We start from the raw sequence: 13931 nt of genomic DNA on the forward strand, positions 1-13931 counted from the left end.
ACTTTTTGCCACTTGTCATCTTCTTAGACATTTGTCCACATGTCATTTTCTTATAATTTAGGTTTTCTTTTTACATAGTCTAGAAAAATTACACACTGGATTTTTTAAATAAGGAAATTTTTTAAAAGTTAAAAATATTGATTCCTAATTTATGGCGATTAACTTTTGGGAATTGATTTGGAGGAATGATTTGGGCAATTTTAAATGAATATAAGTTCAAAGCAATTAATTAATATCATAACCAAGACATGTAATTTCTTTTTTTGCTTTTTCATATATGTGCATTAAAATTTTACTATTTACCCTTTTGACAATTCATATTTCTAAATAAGTGAGTTTGTTGAATATTTCCTTGTAATATCTTACATTCATTTCTTTCAATAGTTATCTTTATTAGTATATAGATTGAAATACTTATGTATTCATCATTTAAGTTGTATTTAATTTGAAATTATATTTTAAAAATGTTTAATGTTTAAACCTTGATCAAAACTCGTGTAACACACGGGTGTTACACCTAGTATTATTAATATAACTCTGGGAAAACGGATCAATTAGACCAAACAGAACAGATTGGTGGACCATACTTTTTCTCGGAGTTGGCCTGGACCGTCGGGCCGATTTTCAAATCAGTGTTTGTCGGGTATTGACGCCTGGCCCATGTTCACTTCTAAAGACACTTATGCATGCCTAGAACTGAAGGAGTACGATACAATACAAATTACAAAGTATGTTTATGTCTGCATTCAGGTAAACTACAGATTTCCTGAAATTAAGACCGTTTTTAGATCAATTGTTACAAAAGTAAGTACTATGCTAAAACCCTAATTTTGTTTTCTTTTGCAAATTCGAATATCACTTTATTCGGTTGATCTCTTTCGATTGCATTGTGAGAAATAATACCATGTTACCATGTCACGGCTTTCAAAGTCTTCAACTCAATAACAGACACAAATGACAGAAATATCACGTTACAACATCGGATATTATTGTACTGATTATTTTACACAAAGTAAAAACATGGTGCTTTCACTTACATCAATTCAGTGTTTATGATATTTTGATAATTTTAACCTGTTATTCGAATCCTCTTCACCTGCAAGGTAGAAGACAAATAGTAATGTTTCTCAGGGCTAGCTTGCAGTAGAAATATACAAGGTAAACATTTTTTTATATGCCAGCATATGAAATTGATTTCATTATTTTTTCTTTTCTTGTAGTTATTAGTAGACAAAGTTGTAAAAACAATTATGATTTATGGGTAGGGACATTTTCAAACTCCCTACCACCAATCGTTGTGTCATGTGTAGGGACTACGTTGGACGCTTTCAACCTTTGTTTTCTTTTGGTGCGAATGAGATTAGACTTTTCCTTTGACGATTGATGGCGATTGACTTGGAATCATTCATAAATTTCAATGTATATTGTCTTGTGTTATTATTATATATAATAATACAATCACTATTATATTATTAATATGTGTATATAGTTATATAATAATATTGTTGCATATAATAACAAATTAGTTTGTCTTAACTTACAATTTTTCCATATTTCTTTTCTAGTGGTCCCCTCTCAATAATTCTACCCCTAAAAGTATTCTTGTACTAATTGTTCACTATGTATTTTAGTTATCATGTTTCATCACAAGTATTTGATTTTTGCAAAGTCAGTAATGTACTTCTAAAATTATTATTAGTCAAGACTTTCTTCAATATGTCATAATATACGTACTTCTTTTAGATTTAAATTTCTGTATTCAATCGCTCTCCTTCTTCCAACCATCTTCCTAAATGTCAAACTAGTGCATACTATCTTTATATTATTCTACGAGATGAGATGAAGATGATGATTATTAATTCGAAAATTAAACTTAAACTATTCTCCATAAGGTAATGACCATGATGTAATAAAGAAAGAAAGAAACTCCCATTTCCATCTTTCTTATTCTGATCAGAGGTAAAGAAGATTCAGAACTTGCCTGAATTAAGGCAATGGACAGACTGGTTAAAGCAGATGTGAAGGAGGTGAACATGGTGTTTACCAGAGGCCAGAAGTGTTCTACAACCTTCAGATTAACCAATCTCATGCACACCATGTCCGTTGCTGTCTCTCTCAACACTACAAACCCATCGCTCCTCTCCTTCATCCATCAGTTCTCCATCATTCCTCCTCTCGGCACCGCTTCTTTCACTCTCATCCTGTCTAAACCGTCCGATCATCCGCCGCTCTCAACCCCACCGGACAACGTTCTTGTCCGGTCATCCATGCTGCCGACCGGAAAAGCCAACCAGGAAGATCTCAGGAGACTATTCTCCAAACATGGCCCGCATATCTTTAAGGACGTCACGATTCCGATCTCCTTTGTTGGGACTCACGTAATCGAACACCTGATCTCATCTTCCTCTTCCAAAACCCTAGAAATCGCATTTACTTTATCAAAAGCCATTTCGTTGTGCGAAGAGTCACAGCTCACTTGTTTACTGAGATCCGCTGCTATGAACGGGAACTCCTACGTTGTCTCCTCTCTGCTCGACGCCGGAGCCGATGTTAACAACCGGGATTCTGATGGTGTTTCCGTGATGTCGCTGGCTGTCAGATCTGGAGATCTGGACACGGTTCGGATTTTGATGGAGTCTGGTTGTGTGATTGATCATCGAAACGACCGACTCTTGCACACTGCAGCTTCTTTAAACCGGGTGGATTTAATGGAAGTTTTGTGTATGGGTTACTTAGATATCGATGTGAATTCGATTGATTCAGAAGGTCAAACACCTCTTCATGTTGCTGCATGTCATGGCTATATTGAAGTACTTGAGTTCTTGATTACTTTAGGAAGCGACCCCGATTTAGCCGATCACAACGGCTGGACTGCCCTCCATTGCTGTTCTATGGAAGGTCATTCAGAAGCGGTTGAATTCCTGCTAAACTGTATCAGTTATGTGAAATATGCGGTAACTAAAGAAGGAAAGACTGCATTCGATCTTGCAGTTGAAAACGAGCATACAGATCTTTACGATATGTTACATTTGGGAGATGTTTTACATCGATCAGCAAGAAAAGGAGATGTGAATGGAATGAAGAATTGTTTAGCAGAAGGTGCGAAGGTGAACGGAAGGGATCAGAATGGGTGGACGGCGTTGCATAAAACGGCTTTTAAGGGTTGTTTTGAAGGGGTGAAGGTATTGCTGAATCATGGTGGTCGGGTGGATGTGGTGGATGGTAGTGGGTACACGCCGCTTCATAGGGCGGTGGAGGGAGGGCATGTTCAGGTGGCGATGCTGTTAATCGGTCATGGAGCAAAAGCTAGCATGAAGTCTCTTTCGGTTCCTTTTGATGATTTAGATTCCTTTAAGAATTATTCGCAAGATAAAAAGAGCTTATTAACAAGTATGTAATCTGATGTATAGTTTATACTTTATAGTCTTAATATTCACCGAAATAGATTACTTATCAGAAACCATTAGATCTTTTCGACCCTTTTTTCGGGGAACTTGTATATTGCAAAGATATATTATCTATAACTTTCTTAAAACATTTCGAAATTTAATGCAACATAACTTTTAATACGATGGAAGAATGGAAGTTAGGCTATATGAGTGCAACTACTTGGTCTCCACTTAGGGATTAGTTATAAAACCGGAAAAATCGGATCGGAACCTGAACCGGTATAACCGAAAAATGTTTAAATGGTCAAGGTATTGGGTTCCAAAATTAGTCTTATCTGGGTTCTAGGTATTTCGGGTACGGATCCAACGGGTCCGGGTATTCCGAGTTTTGGAACTGGATATGTAAAAAAACCGGAATCAGATTTAATGGACCGGAACTGAAGGGTTATCACATACGCCTTATTCATCAAACTCTTTTCTCTGCTCGACATTGACAAAGGCTCTCAAAAAATAAATTATCCTCATTTGTTGTTATATTGTTTTCATATAAATTTTATTAAAACTATTGGGACATGGTTGGTCCAATGTATGATTGGGATTTGAGAGTTTCTAAATTTATCATTTAATTGTATGATGAGAAGTTATATATTCTTCTAAATTTTATTGTTACTTATCATCCTATCATATCAAATGTTAACATATGTCATATTTAATTACACATTTAATCAAGGTTGGTCCAAGACGATTTAAGACCCGGAGCAAAATAAAAAATAGGGCCTTTCAAAAATTTTATGTATACATATATTATATTGTTTTACATGTAATAAGAATACATTTAAATCCGTGCAACCATAGAATGGGGAAAATTATTAAGGCTTTAATAAGAAAATTCTAAAAGTATAATGTAGAGAGATAGAAGTATGAAATTACTAAAGTCTCATCCCCTTTGTTTCTTCATTAATTTTCAGAGTCCAATTCTGTTTGTGTACACAAAGTTATTGCCTTCCAACTGAAGTAGATTTATCATCGACAAAAAGTTGTTAGGTGAATTGCTTTAATCGAGAGAGCACCTGTTGGTTGTTAATAACCTCTAAGCAGTTGAAAAAACTCAAAACAACGCCAGAAAATTATATACATATCTAAAACAGAGAAATATAAATAAAAAAGAGTAACATTCATAAATCAAAATTAAGAAAATTAACATTACAATTTTTTCTAAATATTAAAATTCGACTTTGTCTCTAACTTGTAGGGGTGAGCAAACCCAAACCAAAAACCCGAGAAACCAACTAAAACCGACAAAACCGAAACTGAAAAAACCAAAACCGAAGCAAAACCGACTGTTTGGGTTTGATATTTTTAGAAACCGAAAAATCGGGTTCAGTTTCGGTTTTTAACCAGAAACCGACCCATCCAATCCGAGAAACCGACCCATACTTAAAACCGACAAACCGCCCCAAGAAACTGACTCATCCAACCCAAGAAACCACCCATACTTGATTGTGTTTTAGTTGTAATAGACTATTCCGGGCCTTAGTTGTAACTTGTAATTGATTATTTGTTGTAAGACTCATGTTTTTTGAAGTACTTAGCTTCAATTTGTTATTTTTTGAAGTATCTAACTTGTTGCTTCATTTATGGAAAATAGGTTAAAACATAGAATCCGTGAGTGTATGGGTTGAACCCAAGAAACCGAAAAACCGCCCAAATCGACCTCAGAACCCGAGAAACCGAACCGACTAGAAACCGATCCTATTAGGTTCTAAAAACCAGAAACTGACCATTTATGGGTTAGGTTAGGTTTGGTTCCAAAACCGACCCATGCACAGTCCTACTAAGGCCTTGTTTGGTAGTCTCTTAATTGGAGAATTAAGAGGCAGTCTCTTAATTTTTAAGATTCAAACTGTTTGGTAACATCTGAATTTATGCCTCTTAATTTATGAGATGCCTCTTAATTTATGAGATGCCTCTTAATTTTCCAGATATGAAGACATGTCTGAATTAAAAAAACAACGCACATTCCTCTTTTGCCCTAGTACTCCACCTCTTTTCCTCTTCTCCTTCTTTCACAAATGTCGACCCACCCTTTCTCACTGCATTTCCGATCTTACAACTGTAACCATCTGATATCCCCTCCGACATCAGCCGACCACCGCCTCTGTTGCGCCGCCATCTCCGAAGACAATGAACAGTTCCATCCCATCGCTAATCGGTTCTTTCTCTCTCCTATCAGGCCCTGTGCATAATCGACTGTACACTTCTCTACATCTTCTCTCTTCGATCGCTAACGCCATCCCCTAGACTAGCTCTGTTCTTCTCTGAGATAACGGGTTGCTCCATCCACCAATGACTTTGCCGTCGAAAACCCTTCCAGTTGTAGGTAAGATTTCTTCCTTTTTGCCCTAAAACTCGATAATAAGAGTTGAATTTGTTCTTTCCGGAATGTTTTGCTTCTAAAATATTTTGATAAAACTGTTATTATGATCATCAATTTCAATTTCAATCTCTTAAAATGTTGAAGTATGTATAAATTTTGATAAAATTGTTATTAGGATCATCAATTAACTTGTGTACCTCTTGATAATGGACAATTTCTTGCTGATATGGATGATGTTCTAATGGAATTGTGTGCTGATAGCATCTTATGCTTTTTTATTTGTGCTGAAAAGCTTTGGTTGATTTTTTGTTGATAAAAGAGTGATAAATTGTATGGTTGTTTCTTAAGTGTGTAGGAAGTAAATTTGGTTTCAAGGCATATGGGATTGGTGGTGGTGTTTTTTTTTCCAATGTCACTAGTTGCAACATGGATTGAAAGAAGTATTTTTATTTGGCTATTGTATGATGTTTATGTTTTCATGGATTAAAAGAGGTGAATTTGGAAGAATTTATATTTAATTTGGTTTTATTGTATGATTTTTATGTTTCAATGGATTGAAAAAAAAATGAATTTGAAAGAATTTATGTTAAATTTGGTTATTGTATGATCACTTGTAATTTTTATCAATTATGCATTTATCATTTAGCATAATATAGAACTATAGAAGGATAAAATGAACATTTTTATCATTCAGATTACAATTCAGATGTTTCAACCAAACAACATGTTAAAAGTTCAGATCTTAAAAGTTCAGACCCTCTTAGAAATTCAGACCTCTTAAAAATTCAGGTCTTAAAAATTCAGATCCTACCAAACAACCCCTAACTTGAACAACTTCATAAAAATCGAATTTAAAAAAAAAAACATAAGGAATTTCAAAAACGATAGAACATACATGGATTCAAAATTAGATTATCATCAATTTCATCTCTAACAGTCGATTCTGAAAGACTAAAACTTCAAATTTCTAGCGATTTGAGAAATAAATCGAACTGAGTTAGAGAGTGAACTCTTAATTCAAATCTCTAGGTCAGATTCCAAAAATATATCAAATAACCTGATTATCTTCCCATTGGCGCTATATCAGAAAAAACCAAAAAGGAAACTGAAAACAAGAAGGGAAATAATAGAGTTTCCCATTTTCTAAAATCGTGAAAAGAAGGAGACGCAATCAGTCTCTCAATTCTAAGATAACATTCGATTCACTAATGGTTGTTGTGGACGAATTCATAAAATCAGAAAAGAATAAGAAAAAATTGATTAACTTGAAATCTTGGATAAAAATAGAAGAATGATCGTTAACTCTTGCTTTTGGAGAAGACGTCGTTTGAATTTTCCATAGAAGTTCGACTGTTGAAGAGTTATGACGCCTTGGAAGTCTGGCGATGCTCCATCTTTTGGATTAATGATTCATTAGAGTATTGGGCTTTGAAGAACTAATCCAATATGCTAAAAAGTAATGGGTTGTTAATAGATAATCAATATAACAAGTTAAAAATCGGGGCCCGAGGCGGTCGCCCAGTTTACCCGGGATAGGGATCGGTCCTGCATTTAATGAAATTGATAATAATTTAATACACATGTCAACATTTGATATGGTAGGAAGATTAATAGGAATAAAATGTATGAACATATTTAATTTCCCTTGAAACAAGAATATTATGTAGTCTAGCGGAGCCTAGAAGAAGATGACTCGCACAGACAGGTGTATTATTGGAAGGCTAACTTGTTTTGTATTGTGCATGTGTGTGTAAACATGGAAAAAGTGTTCACTTTATGTGGATGAAATATTTAAATGGATTATAATTAATTAATTTTGTTTGGTGTCATAAGTGGAGACAAATTAATTTAATTAATGGTTTTTTATTAGAAAATTAGAAGCTTTATTAATTACGAAATATAAAAAGAATGACCATCGCAGGTACTGATTTATGTGGATGAAATATTTAAATTGTTATATGTATACTAGTCTTATACTTCATAATCTAATTGTTTTTTATTTCTTTTTTGGGATTTCTTAAAGGAGTTTTGTTTAAGAGATGGGGTTGATTATGTTGATATCTTGAGACCAATTCCCCATTGTTTGTTGTCTCGAAGCAATTTTTTATTTTAAACCTTGACTAATCAATTTTATTATTTGTATAACAATAACTTTATAAGGAATGTTTTCATTTTTTTGGGTTTCCGGGTCTAAACCCCGTAGCCGGTTCCAATTATCTATTTTCGGTTCCAACCGATTTCATACCCATTTTACCCAGTCTGATACCTAGAACCGGTTTCCCTATACCAGTCCGGTTTCCGGATCTTCAAAAATTTCAATTCCGGTTTCTGGGTTTTCCTGATCCGGGTCAATCAGTCCAGGTTTAAACTCACATTCATCCCTAGTCTCTACATCACTATCACTCCCCCTGCTTCCCGTCCCATAAAAATTCTTTTGAAATTGTTACCAGTGAAAATTGTTAAGATCAGGATCCTATGTATGATCGTTTTTTAGAATGCAAGATTGAGATTATAAAATCAGGATTAGGATTTTAAAATCCTACAAAATAAAACATAATTTTAACATATAATTTTAAAACATGAATAATATCTCAAACATTCAGTTTTCCGTTCAAAAATTATAAAAACGTCAAAACATTAGTCACAACTCATATTACAAAATGATAAGCGGTAAACTAGTAAATAATAAAAGACATAAAGTGGTAAATTCATTTTTTTCAAAAAAAAAAAATCAAGGGAATGTATGATCGGATCGAATCTAGATTCTATGATCCTACCTACGATCATACTATTCTACCCCAAATACAATTCGACTCGTTTTTCATGCCTAAGATCGTACGATCATGCGATCAAGATCGCGATTTTGACAATCTACCACTTCACATCACCAAAATCATTTTTATTTTTATTTATTTTAATACAAAAATTAAATAATGTACTTTCAATAAATTAAACATAAATACATAAAAACTAAAAATAAAATTACATTAATTTAAAAAAACTACAATGATAAAAACTAAAAATAAAATTACATTAATTAAAAAACTACATTAATAAAAAATAAAAATAAAATTATATTAATAGAAACTAAACATAAAATTACATAAAAATTAAGGGCCATATTTTTCGTTGATTCTATCTTTGTTGAACGTCTGTCGATCTTTTTCCTAAATATTTGGATTTTGTTTCATGTTCAACATTTGCATATTAGTCATCATTTGTTGTGTCGTAACCAATTTTTGTTGTTCCAAATTGAGTTTTCCTTTGTGTTTGAATTTCTTATTAAAAATGCCAACTGTAGATCGAGTTTTGATGCAAGCTTATCAACGGCATATTCGGCGATGTTTGTTCGCGATGATGATCTCTCTCATCTTGTCTTATCCCATCCAGTCAGTCATTTCAGTGTTACCTCTGAAGGAGACTCCTTGTAGTTTTCATTGAGATCGACTTTTACACCGGCGTCCGATTTGGATGCTCTCGACCATTTCGATCCACTAGATTGTAAAGTTGAATCTGGTTGAATGACCCACTTTGGCCCCTTACGACATACGCATCATGCTTTTTGATGTGAAAATGTTTTTCCTTTGTGTTTTTTTATAAGTTTCAAGCGGTGTACTCAAAATGTCGAAATCTTTTGTACCACTAGCACACATATTTTGAAGAATATTAAATATGTCGTTGAAGCTTGTGTTGGATTTCTATTCAAAAATTCGGTTTCACAACCGGTAAAAATGATAACGGAAGCTTTAAAATATTGAATAAAATTAAAACTATTTTACCCACCAATGATCATTTTGCAAATGTTAGAAAGATTAAAACAACCTTATGAGAGAAAACATAACAACCTTTGAAGACTTTGATCCTCATGGGAGGTTGGAAGTTGATGAAGTGTGGCATGAAACTCTAAAACAAGAGTTCTATAGAAGTATCCACCAAGCAAGAGTAGAACCATCAAAACATGCTAGTATTCACTTGTAATTTGTTGTTCATAAACCTTTGAAATATATACCAAATATTTGTTCAAGGGTGAAGCAACAAAGGGACATTCTTTGACATCAAAATTCAAAAGAATTGAGGAGGCAGAAGCCTTCAAATTCTGAAATTTTGGCAGCCCTCATGGTGTTCTCTATTTTCGGTTCTATGAGTAAATGAGAGGAAAGAAGTTGCAAGCACATAGCCAAAAGTTCCATACACTCTCGTATATATAAGGACCATAAAGCAAAGGGAAACCATAAAGCAAAAGGAGCATGGGACAACCTTCTTCCAAGCATGACAATGACATGCACCATTAAACAATTCAAAAGAGAGTCATGCTTGGTCTCCCCTTCATTTCGAGAAAAGTATGTCTCAAAGAAGACAAATGTTGTCTCATGGCTAGTTATTATATATATATATATATATATATATATATATATATATATATATATATATATATATATGTTATCTTTATAAAAAGAACAATCTTATTTATAAAGAGTTCCTAACATATATAACTATATAACTAGTCATATATAAATATCTTACTTTATATAAAACAACATTTTATATATAAATTGTAACTAGCTTATTAAGATATATAAATATAACTTACAAATAATCATTCTTTATGATATATTTCATAATTTGTTATTTTTCCAATAAATATTATTTCCACAAGTAATAAATTCTCAATTAGTAAAATATTATTTCCATGAAATAATAATTTTCCAATTAAATACAAGTGTTGATATATTCATTAATAATCAAATTATACTAATAAATAATCAATTAACTGTAACTTGCTATATGATGTGACCCTATAGGATCATATATTATTAGCAATATCATTCTATAATGACTATTAGGCATACTAGATCTTTCAATATCCCACTTGCACAAGACTCATCATAGATTGATATAGACAGTGGTGAACATCTAGCAACATTTCACTGCCCCTAATAACATATGACGAAGAATTCCATTCATCAACATCTAATTCCCAAAATCTCTAAGCTTCAATTGATGTATTAAGGTAAGTTTATCAATTATCCCTTTGTTACAAACATCATGTTGAACATGAGCCTTGGATCGCAATCAATCTCATTTGTAATTCAACTTTGGGTAACGCGTGTTAGATGTCTAACTCTCAACACATAAGAGGAACAAATCCCATCTTGACTACATAAACCTCTTGTATAGTTTATACCATACCCGAAAATGACTTTTATAACTGCCCAATTAAGGAGAATTCTGGAGGTTCTAAGTAGTGGATTCAGAGGAGATAACATGGTTCTGGTACCATGATTGTAGTGGATTGAGAGGATATAACATGGTTCGGGTACCATGGTTGCAGTATTTTAAGAGTACATATCATGGGTTGAGTACCATGGTTCATAGTAGATATTGCTTATGCCTTTTCGGTTGTCCAGTTGTGATTATTTGGGCTGAGATCTGATGTGATAGAGTGTGGGGCCAGAGGGCCATGTCGAGCAAGCCTCAGATGGAGCGTACCTTGGAAAGGTAAACTGAGTTAGTTTCTGATATATTTTACGGGTGAGATGCCAGTTGGAGTCGCAAGACTCAAGGAGGAGTAGAGATGGTGCCTTATGGAGGGTTGTGGTTTGAGTTGAGCAATCGGCCGATAGTGGAGATGTCGCTTTCTGTGACTAGAGTGGTGCTATTTGCGTTTCCTGTGAGAAGCAGAAGAGATAATGAGCTTCCGATTTCTGAGCTTGGATGCAAACCCTACGGGATAGTATTGGTTGCGATGTTTTCACCAAAGTATCAAGGCAGTATGTCTGCCGCAAGGTAATATTATAGCATGAGAGGGTCATCAGTGGGAACTGAGATGCTCAAGGACAAGGATATACCCTATTTGAGTATTGTAGGGCATATGCTAGCAGCAGTGTCGGGTGATCAAGAGGAGTATATCGGGGCGGTGGCCCTCATTGTCTATGATCGATATCGAGTGTGGGAGTGAGGTCTCTGATATCATGATAATTCTCATAAGGGGACGTTGGTTGGGGAGTCGAGGATGAGGAGTGTGATAGTACATAAGGACGTTGGTTGGGGATTCATCAGGTTGAGCTTCTCGCCTTGGGGAGCACCCGTATTATTCGTGAAAAAGAAGGATGGATCATTCCGGATGTGCATCGACTACCGAGGACTCAACAAACTTACCATCAAGAACCGTTATCCCTTACCCCGAATCGACGGCTTATTTGACCAACTCCAAGGAGCCAACTACTTCTCCAAGATCGATCTGAGATCAGGATATCACCAGCTGCGAGTCCTAAAGAGTGATGTTCCCAAGACGGCCTTCTGAACGAGATACGGACATTACGAGTTCGTAGTGATGCCGTTCGGACTAACCAATGCCCCGGCCGTATTCATGGACCTAATGAATCGGGTATGTTGTCCATTCTTGGATAAATTTGTGATAGTATTCATAGACGACATACTCATTTATTCAAAGAATAAAGAAGAGCATAGTCAACATCTGAGACAAGTCTTAGAGACGTTACAAACTGAGAGACTTTATGCAAAGTTCTCGAAATGCGAGTTTTGGATTAGAAAGGTGGACTTCCTCGGTCACGTGGTCAGTAAGGAAGGAATCCACGTGGACCCATCAAAAATCAAGGCTATCAAAAATTGGTCTGCACCAACTACACCAACAGAGATTCGCCAATTTCTAGGTCTTGCTGGTTATTATCGAAGGTTCATTCAAAACTTCTCCAGCATCGCAAAGCCTCTTACCGCCTTAACTCAGAAAGGGGTGACCTACAACTGGGGAGAAAAACAAGATGCTGCATTTCAAACTCTGAAACGGGCCCTTTGCAGTGCGCCCATTCTTTCTCTTCCAGAGGGGACCGAAGACTTTGTGGTGTATTGCGATGCTTCGAAGCAAGGGCTGGGCTGTGTACTAATGCAGAGAGGAAAGGTTATTGCATATGCCTCGCGACAACTGAAAACGCATGAAGTCAACTACACCACTCATGACATGGAACTTGGAGCGGTGATCTTTGCTCTGAAAATCTGGAGGCACTACCTATACGGAACCAAGTGCACCATCTTTACAGACCACAAGAGCCTTCAACACATCTTCGACCAGAAGGAGTTAAACATGAGACAGCGACGTTGGGTTGAATTGCTCAACGACTACGAATGTGAGATTCGCTATCATCCCGGAAAGGCAAACGTCGTGGCCGATGCCCTTAGTCGTAAGGAGTACTCTAGTCGAAGAGTGAAGTCATTAAACATGTCGACCCATTCGCACCTGTCAGCACAAGTCAATGAGGCTCAATTAGAGGCCTTGAAACCCGAAAACGTAACAGGTGAGACCCTTAGGGGGATGGACAAGAACCTAGAAATCAAGAGTGACAGAGTACTCTACCTCATGAACCGAATCTGGACACCCAAGTTTGGTGGGTTCAGAGAGGTAGTTATGGGCGAAGCACACAAGACTCCATACTCCGTGCACCCAGGGTCAGATAAGATGTATCTAGATCTCAAGCAACTCTACTGGTGGCCAAACATGAAAGCAGAGATTGCTACCTATGTGAGCAAGTGTTTGACTTGCGCCAAGATAAAAATAGAACACTAAAAACCCTCAGGTCTACTCCATCAACCTGAAATACCTGAGTGGAAATGGGAACAGATTTTCATGGACTTTATAACGAAACTGCCCAAAACTCAGGGTGGCCAAGATACTATTTGGGTGATCGTCGACAGACTAACCAAGTCCGCTCATTTCTTACCGATCAAGGAAACTGATAAGATGGAAAAACTATCGAGAACCTACATCCGAGAGATCGTACGAATTCATGGGGTGCTGATGTCTATCATCTCAGATAGAGACAGCAGATTCACTTCCAGATTCTGGCAATCATTGCAAAAATCCATGGGAACAAGGTTGGATATGAGTACAACATACCACCCACAAACTGATGGATAGAGTGAGAGAACGATCCAAACCTTGGAATACATGTTGCGAGCATGTGTAATCAACTTTGGTAAAGCGTGGTATGTTCACTTACCTTTAGTCGATTTCTCTTATAACAATAGTTATCATACTAGTATCAAGACTGCTCCATTTGAAGCCCTTTACGGCCGTAAGTGCAGGTCACCTCTGTGCTGGACGGAAGTAGGCGACACGCAGTTGGCAAAAGGTCTAGTCCCTGATAGCA

At 35.8% G+C, this 13931-nt stretch overlaps 1 protein-coding gene across 1 annotated transcript; it reads left to right on the forward strand.

Annotated features, from left to right (window-relative positions):
• The first annotated feature begins 1747 nt into the window (after positions 1-1747).
• LOC145055695 (protein VAPYRIN-LIKE-like) lies at positions 1748-3537 on the forward strand. Its single transcript, XM_079004079.1, has one exon. The coding sequence runs from the start codon at positions 1995-1997 to the stop codon at positions 3396-3398; it is 1404 nt and encodes a 467-aa protein (XP_078860205.1). The 5' UTR covers positions 1748-1994; the 3' UTR covers positions 3399-3537.
• The last annotated feature ends 10394 nt before the right edge of the window (positions 3538-13931 follow it).

This window comes from Lactuca serriola, chromosome 5, assembly GCF_051521515.1.
Source record: "Lactuca serriola cultivar US96UC23 chromosome 5, Lser_US96UC23_V15, whole genome shotgun sequence".
Lineage (NCBI taxonomy): Eukaryota > Viridiplantae > Streptophyta > Magnoliopsida > Asterales > Asteraceae > Lactuca > Lactuca serriola.